The sequence below is a fragment of the Grammomys surdaster genome, unplaced genomic scaffold (assembly GCF_004785775.1).
Source record: "Grammomys surdaster isolate TR1022 unplaced genomic scaffold, NIH_TR_1.0 340, whole genome shotgun sequence".
Taxonomy (NCBI): Eukaryota; Metazoa; Chordata; class Mammalia; order Rodentia; family Muridae; genus Grammomys; species Grammomys surdaster.
Window position 1 is genome coordinate 474,210 of NW_021604759.1, and position 18,898 is coordinate 493,107.

Sequence of the window (18,898 nt, forward strand, 5' to 3'; positions counted from 1 at the left end):
CACTGAAAAGCATCTTCTCACACCACAATAAACATCATGCTAAGTACAATGCAATGTCCTGCACTACAGCTATAGGGCGGTGATCCAGATCTACCTGCCTGTGAGGTCACAGCTAAGGCCAGAAGCATGATTTCAGGCACACATAACTCCATCTATCTGAATTGTCAGTCAGCATCAAACACTAGAAAGAGAGAGGAGGTGATTCTGCATTTTCCTGACTATCACAGATTCAGCAAGGAGTCTACGATCAACAACTGAGCAGCAGCTTGGAGATGTCTCCACTACAGCGCTGCCTTTTCTCACAGCCTCACCAGGTGCACAGGTCTGTGTCACTGGCTTGCTTGTTTAGTATGAATTTGAACACAGATTCTACTATGGAATGATTTAACCATGGACAGTAATTCATCAAGGCACCAAGGACCTGGACAAATGGTGCAATTAGGGACAAAGAAAAAGCAATTTTCTCACAGGAAAAGTTAAAAAAAATTCCAGTCAACAGTAGAATTTAATGTACCATGTATTGTATAAATATTTATTGTATGCAGTGTATTAAATCTTTCTATTATAAAAATGTTTTAGAAATGCAATAGAATCTGCTGCATATCAGGAATATGGTGGAATATAACTATAGGATAAATTTAGTTTTAAAAATTGAGGTCAAGACAAAAAGAGATGTGTTTCCATACCTCAAGAAGGAACCCTGTGACTCTGCCAGATCCTGCTAATGCAAGGAAATTTGCTAGACTACCATACCTGTTCTCCTGTGCAGGAACACGGAGCCCCAGCTCTCATCCTTGAAACTGTGAGAGGGCTACACTCTTCAGAGTCTGGGTAACCTGGATACACATGCTTTCACAATGCACATGATTTTAAAGCAACACCTAGAAATACTTCTAGCCTGGAATGAACCTAAATCAGAACATGAGCCAACAAGAAAAGCATGCAGTGTGCTGTACAGGGTGATGACTGTTAGACGTACCTGAACCACAGCGGAGGACGAGGTGTGTCTTCTCAACAATTCTCACTCAGTTCTGCTTCACTTCAGTACTTCACTGGCTGCAGGGCTCCTTGACAGCTGAAGGAATGAGCTGGGAACCACCCTTCTGGTCCCCACCCTCCTGAACCTTGAACGTGGCAGAGAATAACGGGCCCTTTCCTCCAGATTTCTAGAGATATGGGTTTTGTGTTGTATTCTAGAATAACCCATTCAATAATGACTGTGGTCTATACAGCCTCCTGGTTGCAGATAAATCTTCTCTCTAGGAAGTTCAGAGGGAAACAGACTTGTAAAGGCTAATTTCCTGACAGTTCACTCCCACTGAGACATGATTACTAGGTAGCACACTTATGCCTTCCTCAATGACCTTTTATATGAAATTATAATATTTATGATTACTTTTTACCAAGCAAACATAGGAAAAGACAGTGATGGTCTATGAGGGATAAAGTCACCCAAGCAAAGTCTTCTGAGGTAGAAAGGCTACAAGCCCATGGCCTCCAATCTCAACTGTATTTTAGGAACTATGCCTACTCTATGAATTTGGAAGTCGTTGCTTTTGCCTTATATAAATAGACCTTCAGTCAACACTAAAAACTTGAGTGGAAAGAAAGTCCAGTTGAAATAAAATCACTGTCATTTCTCTCATCCTGGCAAATGCTTTGAATGTCTCCAAGGATCTGGCTACCTGATGAAGGTTGGGACTCACAAGGGTTCTGGCTCCGTCCTTCTGGGAAAACTAGTCTCTCATCCACAATTAAACACACTGTGTATAGAACATGTGTTTCATTAGAGGTCGTGCCTGCATTTCATATTAGAAAAGCATTTAAAATAGAGTTCAGAATTAATGGTCAAACTTTTTGTTCGAATTCATAACAGTCACATTTGGAATTTTGAAAACTCAAGTTTTAATGTTCATGTGAGATACACACAATAGCTCATAAGCAATGAACTTAAAGGAGTAGATAATCCAACACAACCTTATGATATTTTTGGAGTTGATTAACCCAGGCTTTGATATGTTCTAGTGTTATAGCATCTATTCATGAAAACCATCTTGATAACTGTGAACACCAACTTCCCAGAGTCCCAGATATACTCAAGTGTCCTGATACTCATTGGATCCCATGGAGAATGAATTGGTCTGTTTCTAAGTTCCCACTTAACCTCTCCCTGCTGCAAAAAAGTTACTTCATTGATTGGAATTTCAGTAAGATGGAATGGAATGAATGTCCTTGCACACTGATGTGACATCCGTGACCCATGATCAGGTGGAAAATGAGAAAGAAGCAGGGCCTGGACAGAGTGATGACTAGAGTTGGGATCCAGAGGAAGCTGATGTGGGCTCAGCTTGCCTCATAGGCAGTTGGCTCCTAGGTTCCTAGAACATGCACTACACAACACTTTACAACAGTGCCCGTGGCAGGAATCTTCGGATTCAGTGAGTGCTAACCAAGGGTTTCGGTAGGATATCTATGCTGAAGTTATGTCTAGAATGTGAAAAAGACAGATAGATAGTTGTGGATCTTACCTTAAGAAACAGAAAACAAAGTCCAGTGTATACTGAGGAGTCCCCCAACCCACCATGTGAAAAGCCCTATGGATTCTAGAAGGGGTTTGGTAATGCTACAGAAGAAAATAGTCAGTAACATAATCATGGACTGGTGAGGTGGCTCAGCAGAGTTACAGCACTCACGAGGACCAGCAGTGGCATCTCAGCACCCATCTACCAAGCCAAGTATCTTGCTGGCACTTGTGCCCCAGCTCCTAGCTGGGCAGAGACAGGAAGATGACTGGTGCTTGCAAGTTTCCACTATACCTGAGAAAATATGATCCTCAGGAGTAGGGAGTGTCTCTGCCTCAAAGAAGGGAGTGTCCCCTCTCTCTCTCTCTCTCTCTCTCTCTCTCTCTCTCTCTCTCTCTCTCTCTCTCTCTCTTTAATATAGTACTTGAAGTTTTACCTAGAGCAATAAGACAACAAAATATATCAAGGGGATACAAATTGGAAAGGAAGAAGTAGTCAAGGTATCAGTATTCATAGATGCTATAATTTTATACATTAGTGATCCCCAAAATTCTACCAGAAAAGTCCTACTGCTGATAAACAACTGCAGCAAGGTGGCTGGATATAATATTAATTCAAAGATATCAGTAGCTCCCCTTTATTCAAATGAGAAATGAGCAGAGGAAGAAATTAGGGAAACAACATCCTTCACAACAGATACAAATAATATAAAATATCTTGCTGTGACTCTAACCAAAGAAGTAAATGATTTGTAAGATCTTTTAAGTTTCTGTAGAAAGAAATTGAAGAAGTTATCAGAAGATGGGAAGATCTCACAGGCTCATGAATCAGTAGAATTAACATAGTGAAAATGGCCATCATGCCAAAAGCAATCTACAGATTCATCCAATCCTCATCAGAATTCCAACACATTTTTTTACAGGGCTTGAAATATCAATTCTCAACTTCATATGGAAAAAACAAAAACCCAGGATAGCCAAAATAATTCTCAACAATAAAAGATCTTCTGGAGGAATCATCATCCCTGACCTCAAGCTGTACTACAAAGCAATCATGATATATACTGCATGAAATCGGTACAGAGACAGAGAGGTTGATCAATGGGATGGAATCAAAGACCCAGAAATAAACCCACACTATGGATATTCCACTGTGGATACTTGATTTTTGACAAAGAAGTCAAACTATACAGTGGAAAAAAGAAAGCGTCATCAGTAAATGATGCTGGTCTAACTGGCAGCCAGAATGTAGAAGAATGCAACTTGATTCATCCTGCACAAAAAATCAAAATCACCCTGCACAAACCTCAAGTCCAAATGGATCAAGAACCTCAACATAAAGTCAGACACACTGAAGAAGAAGAGAAAGTGGGAAATAGCCTTGAACAAATTGTCATAGGAGAAAATATTCCTGAATTGTACAACAATGACTCCTGTTCTAAGATCAACAATTGATAAATGGAAGCTCTTAAAACTGAAAAGCTTCTGTAAGGCAAAAGTCACTGTCAATAGGACAAAATGGAGGCCTACAGTTTGCAAAAAGATCTCCACTGACCCTACATCTACTTGAGAGCTAATATTCAAAATATATAAAGAAATCAAGAAGTTAGTCTCCAAAAACCCAAATAGTGCAATTAAAAAAATAGGGTCCAGAGCGAAACAGAGAATTCTCAACAGGAGAATCTCAAATGGCCAAGAAGCACTTAAAGAAATGTTCAAAGACCTTAGTCATCAGGGAAACACAAATCAAAATGGCCCTGAGATTCCACCTTACACTAACCAGAATGCCTAAGATCAAAAACAGCACATACTGGTGACGATGTGGAGAAAGGTGAATACTCCTCCGTCACTAGTGGGATTACAAACTTGTACAACCAATTTGGAATTCAAGCTGACATTTTCTCAGAAAATCGGAAATAGCTCTATCTGAAGACTGAGCTATACTGCTCCTGGGCATATACCCAAAAGATGCTCTATCATACCACAAGGACACGTGTTTCACTATGTTCATAGCAGCTTTGTTCATAATCGCCAGAAACTGGAAACAACACAGATGACCCTCAACCAATGATTGGTTACAGAAGATGTGGTTCATTTGCATAATGAAATGTTATTCTGATATTAAATAACTGGCCCAACTTGAAACATATCCCATGGGCAAGCACCAATCCCTGACATTATTAATGATATTATGATATTCTGTTATACTTGCAGAATTGAGTCTAGCACAACTGTCCTCTGAGAGGATCTACATAGCAGCAGACTGAAACAGATTCAGATACCCACAACCAAACTTTAATGGAGATCAGGGACACTTATCGAAGAGTTGGGAGGACTGAAGGCCCTGAAGTAGATGGGAATCCCACAGGACAACCAACAGAGTCAACAAACCTGGTTCCCTGGGAGCTCTCAGAGTCTAAGCCACCAGTCAAGGAACAGAAATGGCCTGGAATGAGGCCCTTGGCACATGTGTAGAAGACATACAGCTCAATTTTTATGGCTGCCTTGACTGGCCTCAGTGGGAGAGGATGTGCCTAATCTAGCAGAGACCTGATGTGTCAGAGTGGGTGTTACCCAGGGGACCCCACCCTTTCAGAATATAAGGAGAGGGGAAATCTGTGATGGAGGGACCAAGAGAGGGATAGTGTTTGAGATGTTAATTAATTAATTACCTAATTAATAAAAGATCTATTGATTAGCTGCCAGCATGATAAATAATCTTTGAGCCAGATTTTGAGATGGCCCAGAGAAATGAGGTGAGGGAAGAATTTTTAAAGGGGAAACCACAAGATCTTCACTGTCTGTGCAAGCAAAACTGCCATGCTCTACCAAGTGAAGTGACCCCCAGACGATCTTTGAGTATCCTAATAAACAAGTTACAGAAGCCAAAAAAAGCAGTTAGCCATATGATAAGAAGTTAAGTAGTCACAGCTCTCCATTACTGGGTGGGGATCTGAGTCAGGGTTACTGGGACCTTATCTCCCAGGGACTGGGGTCAGAAACAAATAGCTAGTGGGCACCAAGACAGATGCCTGGCATGAAATGGAGTACCTTTAGCAATCACAATAGCAAGGACTTGTCCCAAAGAGTTAAAAGTATACTTATTTCCTCAAATTTGGAAATGTGTTTTCATATTCAAAAGATATGGCAGGAGCAGATAGTTTTCCATGAAGTTGAAGCCAACCTTGCTTGAATATACAGTATATTACTGAACAGCCTTAGACTTTGTACAAAAAACATATGCAGAACCCTTATTTCAAAAGACAGTCCAAGGATATTGTTTGTGGGCTTAGTCTTTTCTTTTATTCCACATAAAAATGTTTCTAATTTTGGCCAACATTTTTATTTATTTTCAAGTTTTCTGTTGTGTTTTGACAGAATATCTGATAGTCTAGTGAGAAGTATTGTATCTACTTCTTAAATCACCCCTAAGCTGTGTACAAATGGGTCATTTTTACCAGAAATTTTAAGTATCATTAGGAATACTGAATTTATTTATTTATTTGTATTTATTTATTTATTTATTTATTTATTTATCTTTCTATTCATTTTTCCCATCTTCCTCAGGTGGAGTAGAGATGGGTACAGCCATGATAGCACCTTCAGCCATTTCATCCTTATAGGCTTCTCTGACTGGATCCAGCAAGAGAGGGTTCTCTTCACTGTCACCCTGCCTGCCTACCTCCTGACCCTGCTGGGCAACAGCAACATCATCTTGGTGTCCAGGCTGGACCTGCACCTGCACACCCCCATGTACTTCTTCCTCACACATCTGTCCTTCCTGGACCTCAGCTTCACCAGCAGCTCCATCCTACAGCTGCTCTATAACCTCAGCAGGCAGGACAAGACCATCAGCTATGTGGGCTGTGCTCTGCAGCTGGTCCTGATCCTGGGCCTGGGGGGTGTGGAGTGCCTGCTGCTGGCTGTCATGGCCTATGACCACTTTGTGGCGGTCTGTAAGCCCTTGCACTACATGGTCATTATGAGCCCCAGGCTCTGCGTGGGCCTGGTCTCAGTGGTCTGGAGCTGCAGGGTGGCCAACTCATTGGCTATGTCTCCAGTGACCCTCAGCCTACCCCGCTGTGGGCAATGCAGTGTGGACCACTTCCTCTGTGAGATGCCAGCTCTCATCAGGATGGACTGTGTCAACACTGCTGCAGTGGAAGGCATTGCCTTCGTCCTGGCGATAGGCATCATGCTGTCACCCCTGGTGTTCATCTTGGTCTCCTATGGTTATGAGAGCAGTGTTGCGAATCCACTCGGCTGCAGAGCAGCACAAGGCTTTCAACACCTGTGGCTCGCACCTCACCGTGGTCTCCATTTTCTATGGAAATATCATCTACATGTACATGCAGCTGGGGAACAGCTCTTCACAGGACCAGGGAAAATTCCTCACACTCTTCTACAACATTGTCACCCCTCTCCTCAACCCTCTAATCTACACACTCAGGAACAAGGAGGTGAAGAGGGCACTCAGGAGGCTGATTTGAGGAAATGGAAGTTTAACAAATAAATAATAATCAAAGGCAAAGCTGAGACCTCTTTGGAAGGTTAAACCCTTACAAAATTTGAGATGGTTAATTGTGTTCAGTACCACTAGCACCTGTCTGAATTGAAGCAGAATTCATTACAGACTTTTGGCCTACTTTGTTTTCTTATGTGAGAATTGCAACAGAGTGTGTGAATTCTAGGAAGCTGAAGCCACATGTGTTGATGTCAGGTCTGCTGACCATTCCTGACTCTCAAAAGCCAACATGTACTGCTGAGGAAGGCTAGGAATGAGGACTGTGCTGTGTTCTTAAGTCAGTCTGGGAAGGAGACTGAGTAACTGACTGAGAGGAATGGGATTTCCTTGACACAGACGCTCTGAGCATTTAGCCTTCACTGATAGCACAGTAGGTAGTTCTGGCATGTATGATCCAAGCAAGAGGCTGTCAACATGAACAAGAGCTTTCTTTCACTCAGCCTTCACTATACTCTACTACAAGATCTTTCCTTAGCATGATGGGCCTACTAGACCTTCCCACCCACTTCCTCAGACAACAGTGTTATGGACAAAGCTTCAACTCTTTTTATTTACAGTACATTTATTGGAGTGTACATGCCATGGCTCACGTGTGGTGATAAGAAGACAACTTAAGTGGGAGTTTGTGCTTTCCTTCAGCCATGTGGGTTCTGGGGATTGCACTCAGTTCATCACAAATGACCACAAAACAATGTATTCATGGAGTCATCTCACCAGCCATGGAGAGACTTTTCTGTTCCAGGAGGTGTTTACAATGAAGAATCAAACATCCAATCAGACTACAGATTACTGATTCTGTGAAATGTGTCTGCTGCTGTGTGTGCTGGAGACTATGAGTGTCAAGGATAAAGCTGTCACTCAACAATACATGACAAATAAAGAGACTTGTAAGGGGGTCACCATGGGACAGGGAAAGTTTGACAGCGGTATCCATAGGACAGATTTGAGGTGACATTTCATCTGGGTGATAAAAAGCCTCTAGACATCTCTCTGGTAGCAGGGAAGTTCATGGTTCTTCATGCCAGAGTGATCTTGGACACTTTAAAAGACAGAGAAAATAGGAATACTCTAACAGAAGGTATCTACTACCAGACAGGAGGCTCCTGTGTGCATGCCTGGAGAGTGGAGAGTACAAGCACAAGACATTATAGAGAAAAATAAGTTCCATAGTGTATGTCAGTTTTCCAGAGCTCTCCCTGCTGCCTGTGAGTGGATAAAATGGATGCTACAAGTCAAAGGTACAAACACAAAGATTGCTCAGGAAGGGGAGAGAAAGGGAGATGGGGCCTATGAGAGGACTGTGCACTGTATGCAGTATTTACACGTACAAACACTTAAGGAAAATGGTGTAGGAGACATGAGAGAGTGTTGCATTTGTGAAGATTGTGCCTTGTTTATTCGGCAGCTTCTTTTTCCTTTCTACATTGTAGGAACTTGTTTCTAGCTGAAGTGTGGGAGATGCCCATCATGACATGGAGTAGATTAGGGGTTTGAAGAGTGGAAAGAAAGCCCAACATATTCTTCACTGAGAACAAACCATTTTTGGCCTTGTTTTGTTCTGATTTTTTGTTTTTCCCACTTTTCTCTGTCCTTTCAGCATTTGGGGAAATGAGCTCAAATGAAACCTTTATTAGCTTCTCCAATTTCTCTCTGCAGGTATGAACAGTGCAGTCTTTGGAGGCATGAGATTTACAAATGCATGTGTCAAAACACAAATATATATCTCTATTTATGACTGGAAAAAGGAGATTGTGTAAGTGTGTTTTGCAAATGGCATAGCCAAAGCAGGGGACTCAAAAATCCTAGGGCCAACTGATGTTTGTGAAGAAGGCACATGCAGAGATCAGATACGTAGCTCAGTTTGTACAGACCTAATGTGGTAATAAATTCCTGTCATTCTTTCACTGGAGAAGTGGAGGCAGGAGGTCAAAATTGGCTCCATAATGAGTTCAAAACCAGCACAGTACACATGAGACCCTACCTCAAAAAAAATAGAGTGAGAGAGAATAGAGCGATATCTCAACAGCTGCAAGCACTTACTGCTCTTGCAGAAGTCTTGGGTTCAATTCCCAGCATCCATAAAGTGGTTCACAATGGTGTGTAACTCCAGTCCCAAGGGATTTGATATCCTCTTCTGGTCTCTGTGGGTATTAGACACAAAAGTAATAGAAAAGACACATATGCAATCAAAACAGACATACATATACATTTTAAAAAATATTGAAAGGTACAAGTGTGTAAGTCCTGACACCATAATGGATAAATGGATCATAAGTGCACCAACTGACCCAAATCTGTGCTGCAAGACAGCAAGTTATAGTTATATTTAGCTTTTAAAAAATCAATCCCATAAATATGTTGTTTTGTTTAGTTTGTTTACATATAAGTCCATTTGTTTTGAGACAGAATGTCATGTAGCCCAGAATGGACTCAACCTCAGTATGTAGTTGAGAATGTACCTGAACTTCTGATCTTTCCACTTTTACCTCCCTAGTGTTGACATTACAGATGTATATCATTATTCCTGACTAAAAAATATAGACTCTGAAAATTGCAAATAACAGTTGTGGACTTTTATAAAGGAAAGAGGAGTCTCAGCTCTCAAGGAAGCTGTTATATTTCAGAAAGTAGTTCTGTGCTCTTTCTTACCTCCTCAGGAAGATTTGTGAATAACATTTATTTTCCATATAATAATTCCCATGAAATTATAAAGCTATCAAGAGTATTTAAAGAATGAATAGACGGTTCAGCAGTTAAAGCACTGGTCACTCTTATGGACGACACAGATTCAATTCCAAGCACCCTCACGGTATCTCACAACCATCTGTTGAATCCAGGGAATCTGATGTCCTCTTCGTGTCTTCAGGCACCAAGCAAGTACACAGTACATGGAAACACAATACCATATTTGTATAATAAAAGAATAAATAAACAAAACATAACCAGGAAAAGTGATACAACCTATTAGAACATATCATACATCTACAAAATTTGATGAAGTTGGTATTCGTGACAAACTGGATGCTGCAATTATTTTTATTACCCCTGTAGGCCAGCTACACTTGGGAACTGCATGTGTAACTAAAAGTTTTCTTGGATAAGACTATTTATTAGTAAGCATAGAAATGATGACACGAGGACTATCTATACACATAAATATTACACCTTAGTTATTGTCTGAACTTGGAATTTTAATATAAAAACAGAAGGAATAGAACTAGCAGTAAAATTAAAAGAAAATATAAAGTAAGAAAAGGGGAGTAAAAGGTTTTCTAAGGCTATGTTTACAGAGTGAAACTTGCATAAATTCAAACATCAAATGTGTGGTGGTGGTGGCAGTAAATCAATGGGTCATTAGTTAATAAGGTTAAAAACACATTGAATGTGGAAGAAACCATAAAATCCAGGACTAATGGGAAGAGACAGCAGGAATGACATGTCTAATAAGAATATTAAACAACAGAAAGATACAATAAAAGGCTGTGTTGTTAAATTGTAGAAAATATTCATTTCAAAGTTAATGAAGTCCACTTTTTGCCTATTACTCTAAAGGTAAATAACAGTAAGGAATCTACCAGAAAATTAAAGTATCATAATCATTTTTTTCTTGAGTCTACTATGTTATCAAGGAAAATGTCTCATAGAAAAAGGTATCAGTATTTAAGATGGTTCAATGTAACATGTAAAGACTTACCTACAATTGATTGGGTTACATTTCTACAATCAACCCAGTAAATATTATCAAAGGCTAAATTGTAGTGAAGTTTCTCCTTGGAAGCTTAATATTGTCTCCATGTACAAGGGCAAAATGAAAAACAGACATTTGTATTAATAGATTAAAAATTAAATATGTTACCTAGCAAACTAAGAATGTGTTTGGGATAAATTATTTCAAAGATCCAGTTTTTACAGTGTTTATATGATGTTGCTACTTGTTGAGAAATAGTAAGGCTTCAGTATACAGTCAATATTGAACAGATTCATTTATTTCCTCTTCTAATTAAAAACTATAGCTTCTTTAGATTAACAGAAACATTTTTGCAGCAGGAGGAGATTACACTTCGACATTGATCCAACTTCTTGTCCAAGCTGGGGCACAGTGAACTATGTTTTTATTCCAGCATCAATCGGGGCTGTGGCTTTCACAAACATGACCCTCCTACATCAGTGATCATGCTGACCACTTGGAGACTGTCTTCAGGAATACGTGACCCAAGCCAAAACCTAGATTATATAAGTCCTTGAAATGCCATGTTTATGATGTTTCTAATATCTACATTTTGCAGCTTATTCCTTATGCTTCTGTGCAGATGCATGTTAAGAATGTGTAATGGAATGAGTTTTTAAAAACGTATCACTTTAGTTATGATGAAAATATCTTTGGAACGCTCATTCTGACCTCTTTTAACTTCTACTGTGCAGTGCAAACATCAGTTCTAATAAAATGATATCTCTCTTGTATGTGATGTGTTTATTTAATTGTGGACAAGAGACCAGGTTTTCCCAGAAGGATTCTGAAAGAATGCCTATGTGGTCCAATCTTCACAGGCAGCCAGAGCTCTTAAGACCTTAAAAGTCTTCCATAGATGCCAAAATAATATTTCTTTTCCACCCAAGTCTTCAATGTTAGGTGAGATTTATTTTTTGAGGTAAAAAAAAACAACCACCTTACAAATTCAGAGTGGGCTAACAGTTTCCAAAATGTGCTGGGATTTGGAGGTTTTAGAAGCCAGGGTTTATTTTTTTTATACAGAGGTTAAATGGCTTGATTCACTGGATATTAACACTGTATTTAAAAGTTATTCATGGAGGCACAGTTGTGACTTTCTACCTGTTATCTCTAGCTGTCTTATCTTTCTATGTATTTTTGGGCAGGTTCATCTTCAGTTCTTAGTATTCTATTTTTGAGGAGAAATCTTAGGAAAGTGAGATGTGTCTCTCTAATAAACAGTTGCCAATGACACAGTTAAAATTGTATTAGAGTTAAATTTATAAAAAGACAGACGGTCTACACTTCTAGTCATCTGGAGTTAAAGTCCCATGATCCTCTTATGAAAAAGCTCAGCTTGATAGAAGACAGAATTCTGACCTGGCCACAGGACAGCGTCTTAGCAGACAAAGGAGCCTTGCAGTCAAGGAATTACTGAAGTAAAGCCGAGTTCTCTGATGATTTTGCTATTGATCTTGTTGATGATCCAGTAGCAGTGGTGCCTTTGCTGGTGAAGGTATGTATTGGGATTGCTGGGTAAAGCGCGTTGTTCTACCTGTAACCCATCCTCTTGAATTGAATCAGCTCCTGGCTAGATGCACATTCCAGCTATCTCCTTGAAAATATCTCAAGGTCAACATGTATGAATGCTGTCCATTAGTATTCTTGAACATGTAGCCATTCTCACAAGGAGAAAGGGACTGGGGCTCTCCTAGTTTCTGGGGACAAGATTGCCATAAAATATGTCTTTTCTCAGCATATTTAGAATATTTTCTAATTTCAAAATTAATTATAGTTTAATTTATTCATGACAGAGGGGCAATGTGCTAATTTGACACATGTACAGTGAATACAGTGTGCACATCAGGCTGGTGGACATCTTTTACACTGATTCCAAATGACCCTTATCCAGACTCTCATTGGGTAAAAGACGTAGTTGTGACAGGGATTCACAGGGGTAAGGAGCTCAAGTGTGTCTACTGCTCTGGGTTATCCCCGCACACTGTACTCCAGATGGATGCAGCTTTAGCTAAATTACAATGTGTTTGGGATGACCTGGGGAGGTTTTCAGAACCAAGACTGCGGGCACTGCTGCTGCTGGTGGTGCTGCTGCTGCTGCTGCCACAAACTAAGTTTTGTCTTTAAAGGATGAACAATTCGACTAGGTGATTTCCAACATGTTGAACAAAAGCAAAAATTACTGCTCTTTCTGTAATGAAGTGGAAGGAAAATTTACCTTTTCCAATCTCACAGCATTTAAAAATCACTTTAACATATGTAAGCATTCATCAGATGGTGACTAAGCTTCTAATGATGAGAAGCCAGGACAGGGCTGGCCTTGGCGGCCCAGTCTCTATCCCAGCACTCAGGAAGGTCTGGAAAGGATTGAAGTTCAGGACGAATCTGAGGTACTGAGCAAGCTGAGTGAGACCTAACCTCAAAAGTCATTACTAACGATGTAACTCAGGGTCAGAGTGCTTGCCAAGGCCAGGTATTTGATCCTAGTAACACACACATGCACACACACACACACACACACACACACACACACACACCACAAAGACACAAATGCACATGCACAAGCACATGCACCCTGGAAATCGGCATATAACACCATACTTTCAGCAGTGACTAATGACAGGGTCCTGATAACATCTGACACTTGGGATAATTGAGAAGCAAAATCAAACTGTAGACAATCTAGCATTTTCTTAACTTAAGTAAGAGTGGGGAGGTGAGGGGTAACTGAAGTCCTTATGTAAAAAGTAATAACCTTGTCCTATATTGCACTATTAATTTCTGCTTAATTCTCTTTCATAATTCATATTTTGAGAGTTTGAAAAATGTTGCCTACTCCTTTGCTACTTGAAAGTCATCTACTTGCTTTATTCAACAGATGCATAAAATATGTATAATGTAATAAAATGCTTAGTATAATTTTACGTGATAATGCTTTCTTGTGTTATTTAATCCTCTTGTAGACAGACTACATCTTCATAATTTTTACATTGCATAGTGATATCAGTACTTTGTTCATTTCCTGTACACATTCTGTATTGTGAGTTCTTAAGACTCTCCTGTCAATACTTTGTTCACAAGGATAAGTGTATAAATGCTGTCTGTAGCAGAACAAGACCCAACTTCAGATTCTCACCAGAGAAGATCTGCAGCATGTATAGAGAATTTGCTAAGAATTATATTACTGCTAATTTTGTGATTATTTAAATTTCGTTCTGTGATCTCAAAAATGCTTATTCTTATTTTCTCAGTCACAACTTGTAAACACCTTTGAATCAAAGGAGAGTTGGAAGACTTCATCCATGTAGAAATGGTAAGAACAGAGAATCCAAAATCCCGTTTCAAAGCTGAGTGTGTCAGCCATACACGGAAATAGCAAAGTCTTGAAACAATGCATATGACACAGCATCTTAAGCAAAACTAAAAACATTAAAAATAACTGAAAAGGACTATCTTTAATAATGTACTTATGAAAGCTTATTGTACAGGGTAGAAGAGTGCACTAAAGCTATTCAGGAAAACTATCCAGTGTAATAATTGTCATTTCCTCCTCAAGGACAGTCCTCACCAGGCCATGCCCTTTCCACATTGGATCTGCTTTGATGGTTCAGTCTAAGCCATGGAGACAGGAAACCACAGCTGTGGGACAGATTTCACCCTCGTTGGTCTTTTCCAGTATGGACACATGGTCACCTTCCTCTTCACAGTCATCACCATCCTCTTTGCAGTGGCTCTCATAGGCAACATCACACTGGTCCATCTCATCAGGCTGGACCGAGCACTCCACACCCCCATGTACTTCCTCCTCAGCCAGCTCTCCATCATTGACATGATGTACATCTCCACCACTGTGCCCAAGATGGCAGCTAACTTCCTCTCAGACACCAAGGCCATTTCCTTTATGAGTTGTGCAATCCAAGCCTTTGTGTTTCTGACCCTGGGTGGGTCTGAGGCCCTCCTGCTGGGCTTCATGTCCTATGACAGGTATGTAGCCATCTGCCGGCCCTTGCACTACCCTGTGCTCATGAGCAGGAGGATCTGCTGCTCCATGGTTGCCAGTGCCTGGAGCAGCAGCTCCATCAATGCTTTAGTGCACACAGTGTATGTATTTCAACTTCCGTTCTGTGGATCTAGGATGGTTAACCACTTCTTCTGTGAGGTTCCATCTCTCCTGCCACTGGTGTGTGAAGACACCTCCCAATATGAGCATACAGTCCTCATGAGTGGGCTTGTCATTCTGCTGCTACCCTTTCTGGCCATCCTAGCTTCCTATGCCCGGGTGTTGGTTGTTGTATTCCAGATGGGTTCAGGGCAGGGACAGAGTAGAGCTATGTCCACCTGCTCCTCCCACCTGACTGTGGCCAGCCTCTTCTATGTCACTGGCCTCTCCACCTACACCCAGCCACACTCCTTTCACTTTCCTGGAAGGGACAAAGTGGTGGCTGTTCTCTACTCAATCGTGACCCCTGTTCTGAACCCATTCATCTACAGTCTGAGGAACAAGGAGGTCATGGGAGCCCTGAGGAGACAAATGGGATGATGGGTAGTGACTAGGGACTTTGAGTCACCCTGTGGACTGATCTAAAGGCTGTTCTTAGATATTTTCTGGGATGATTTCAGGATTGATATTCTGGTGGAAGCTCACCAGCTTGTCTAACTGACGTAACAAGAGCAGGAACCTTTGCCCACACTGTGTCATACTGAGTTGATGCTCTCAATCAGAATGTTGGCTCTGAAGGAGATGGAAGGGCTTTGTCCTTGACCCTGGCATCTCTGGCTGCTTGTCAGCCTGGGTTGGCTTTCCATAGAACCTTCTGCCCTGATGCAAGGAACTGTGGCTTCTCAGACTGTGGGAGTCAGTACAGTTGCCTGCTATCTCTTTCTCTGGATGCTCTTTCTGCAGTTTATGAATATAGGTGTACATTTGTAGATATTTTACATAAATTGGGAATATTATATTGGTTTTCCTTTGCAGGTACAACTATTATATGAGTGTATGTATTTATGCTGTGACATGTTTTAAGGACAATCCTGAAAGAAATATGGAAAGAGATAATTTAGTGCTTTCTTTTTTGCTTGTGTGACTATTGCCACTTGAGTAAGATTTTTAAGCTCTCCTAAGTGGTATAATGATGTCTTGCTGACTTCCTTCATTAATACTCTTCCCAGAAATTCACTAGTGGCTCTGTAATAAGCATCATCAGTGGATCTGTCTGACAGCATGCACTCTGTCTCTCTCCACTTCATCTTTATGCTGCTCTCTCAGCAGCCACGGGAGCTTATGATCAGGACATTTAGACAAGAAGAACCAAAATGGTTCTGCTTTTAAAATCCATATTCAATTTATGAATTTTTCCAATGGCTAATGCACAATAAATGCTGACAGCACTAATATTATTTCAAGATAATTTCCTGGAAAAATATATTCTTTGTATGTAGTCCTGACTATCCTGGTGGTCTCTATGAGGACCAAACTAGTGTTGGAAATAAAGTTGTATGCCAGCATCCACAGATAAAAAAACAAACAAACACTGGCTTTTGCTTTTGTTTTAATTTGAAGTTACAGATGATTGTTAATGCTGGGGTTCAAACCTGTGTTCTCTGGAGGAGCAGTCAGTGTTCTTATAGTTGAGTCAGTTTTCTAGGGCCCCTGCATTCTCAAAATAGTCAAGTCACTGCCATGTAGTCCAAGAACCAATAACAAAAATCTTCTATGAACCTAAGTACTTGTGTAAGTAACATGATGAGTAATTCTCTGTGTTAAGCTATATATGTTGTGGGCCTAGAGCAGTGGGGTAGCTGTTAGCAGCACTGGCTGCTCATCCCAGCACCCTTATAAGGTAGCTCACAACTGTCTGTGGCTCCAACTCCAGGTACCTGAGGCCTCTGGCCTTCAGGAGCACTTATGTGCATATATCCATGTCCACATCCACACTTACAAATAATAATAATAGTAATAATAATAATAATAATAATAATAGTAATGATAATAATAATACAAAATTATGTGGAATATATTAGTGATTCCTTTTTGCTTCTTTGTAATTGGTGCCAGTAATTAGAGTGATAATTTTAAAGACAATAAAAACACCTCTTCTTGGTGCTAATAAAAATGAATTGCATCTGTTGCCTGTGTGTCAGATCCCATTCCCCTAACTGGGCAGCCTTGTCTGGCCTCAGTGGGAAGAGGATGTATCCAACCCTGCTGAGACTTGATGCACCATGGTTGAGGGATACCCAGGGGTCCCCCACCTGCTCAGACAATTAGGGGAAGGGAGATAGTGGGTGGATCTTGTGATCTGGAAATGGGAGGGAGCAGCAATCAGATGTAAATTGAATAAATAAATTAATTAATGGAAATAAAGAATGTACTCCATAAGTTGTATGTTCATACATGTGTGCACATAAAATATTATATATTATAAATATTATATATATATATGGATACATACATGTATGTGGCAATGATTACCAATAAGAGGAAGCCATCACATTGAAACTGGTGAATGTGGACAGAGTTTGAGGGAGGAAAGTGAAGAGAAAAAGTAATGTTACAGCATTTCACTTAAAAATATAGCAAAATTTTAAAGTGAAGGGGAATTTACCCAGAGATACCCTACAGAGGATGAAAAAAGTGCTCCCAAAAGACATGGGTTATTTAATAGGTATCTAAGTGTCAGGCACAGGATACCTCCCTCAAACTGTCTTAGTTTTCTATTTCTGTGACAACACACCATGACTGTCACTGGAGAGATGGCTCAGTGGTTAAGAGTACTTTCTGTTCTTCCAAAGGATCTGGGTTCAATTTCTAGCTCACAACTGCCTGAAACTTTATTTCCAGGGTATTTGACACCTTCACATTAATGCATATAAAATAAAAGTTTAAAAAAAACCTAGGAATTGCATTCTCCACGAATGGCTCACATTTGCTGTTTTATTTTCTTGTCGTCAGTACAATCCATAAACTCACTCTAAACTGAAGGACTGAGGTTGCTAAGTATCCTCAATACCCTCACCTCATGTGCCCCCATTGCTGTGATTCGAGGGTGATCTCTCCCTATAGGTCCTGCATTTGAATCCTCAGTCCCCACTGGCAATGGTTTTGGGGGAGTTTTGGAGCATTTATGATGTGGAGCCACAGTGAAGTGTGTCGCTAGGGTGGGTCTTGAGGTTGTGGACCCTGGCCCCACTTCCTGTCCTATGCAGCTACAGTATGATCAACCAGCCTCCTGTCCAAACCACCATGCAGTTCCTCCTGGCTTCCATGTCTTCCCAATCCTCATGGCCATATTCCTCTAGGACTGCAAACCAAGAAACTTTCTCCCTCGAGGTGCTTTCATTGGGGTATTTTGTCACAGTACCAGGAAAAGAAATTCATACAGAAATTGGTACTAAGTGGCAGAACCATTGATGGAAGAAAATCTGACTATGCAGTTTTGGGATTCTGGTAGTGTCTTCTGTCTGGAATGGAGAATTTAGTTCTTTTAGGATACAAAAGCCACCGTGTGCTAGAAGCAGAACTTAGTGCAGCATTTCTGGGAAGCTCAGAGGCAATACCTTTGAAAGAAATGTGGGAAGTGAATACCTAGCTTATGACATTTCAGAGGAGATCAAAAACTCTACCAGGAAGTAGATAGACTACAGCCATTCACATGATATTTGGCCAAGAATCTAGCTTTAGTATGCTCATGTCCTGTGAACAAGAGTGATGACAGATGTAAGGATGATTAACTAATTGGCTTGGCAGAGGATAGGTGTGAGAACAAGCTTAAAGTTTAGACAGTATACGCAGGGAAGCAGCTGTAGTTGTTGAAGAGGTTGGTGCCATTAAACTTGGTGCTTGGCACAGTGGCATTGGAAAAAGTATCTTGATAGCAAATCCCTACCCATCAAAGGCTCCAACGTGTAAAGATGCAAGTTCATATGAAACAAGAAAACCTAAACTGAGTCTTTGCTCCTCAATAGCAACTATCTAGGAGATGCTTGCCTGGGGTCGGTACTGATGGAGCTGGGGGAGACGGTGTGGGCAAGTATGTGTTTGTGTGTGCTTGTGTTTCAGAGAGAGAGGGAGAGAGAGAGAGAGAGAGAGAGAGAGAGAGAGAGAGAGAGAGAGAGAGATCCCTAC

The 18,898-nt window shown here is 40.6% G+C and overlaps 1 protein-coding gene and 1 pseudogene across 1 annotated transcript; both read left to right on the plus strand.

Annotated features, from left to right (window-relative positions):
- The first annotated feature begins 2,385 nt into the window (after window positions 1-2,385).
- Window positions 2,386-7,011, plus strand: LOC114630500 (annotated as a pseudogene).
- A 7,339-nt stretch (window positions 7,012-14,350) lies between these two features.
- On the plus strand, window positions 14,351-15,363 carry LOC114630510 (olfactory receptor 2AK2-like). Its single transcript, XM_028778746.1, has one exon. The coding sequence runs from the start codon at window positions 14,393-14,395 to the stop codon at window positions 15,311-15,313; it is 921 nt and encodes a 306-aa protein (XP_028634579.1). The 5' UTR covers window positions 14,351-14,392; the 3' UTR covers window positions 15,314-15,363.
- Window positions 15,364-18,898: the final 3,535 nt, after the last annotated feature.

What these genes read in the sequence shown, in the direction of transcription:
- LOC114630510 (XM_028778746.1), top strand. Translation starts at nt 14,393, where the DNA reads ATGGAGACAGGAAACCACAGCTGTGGGACAGATTTCACCCTCGTTGGT.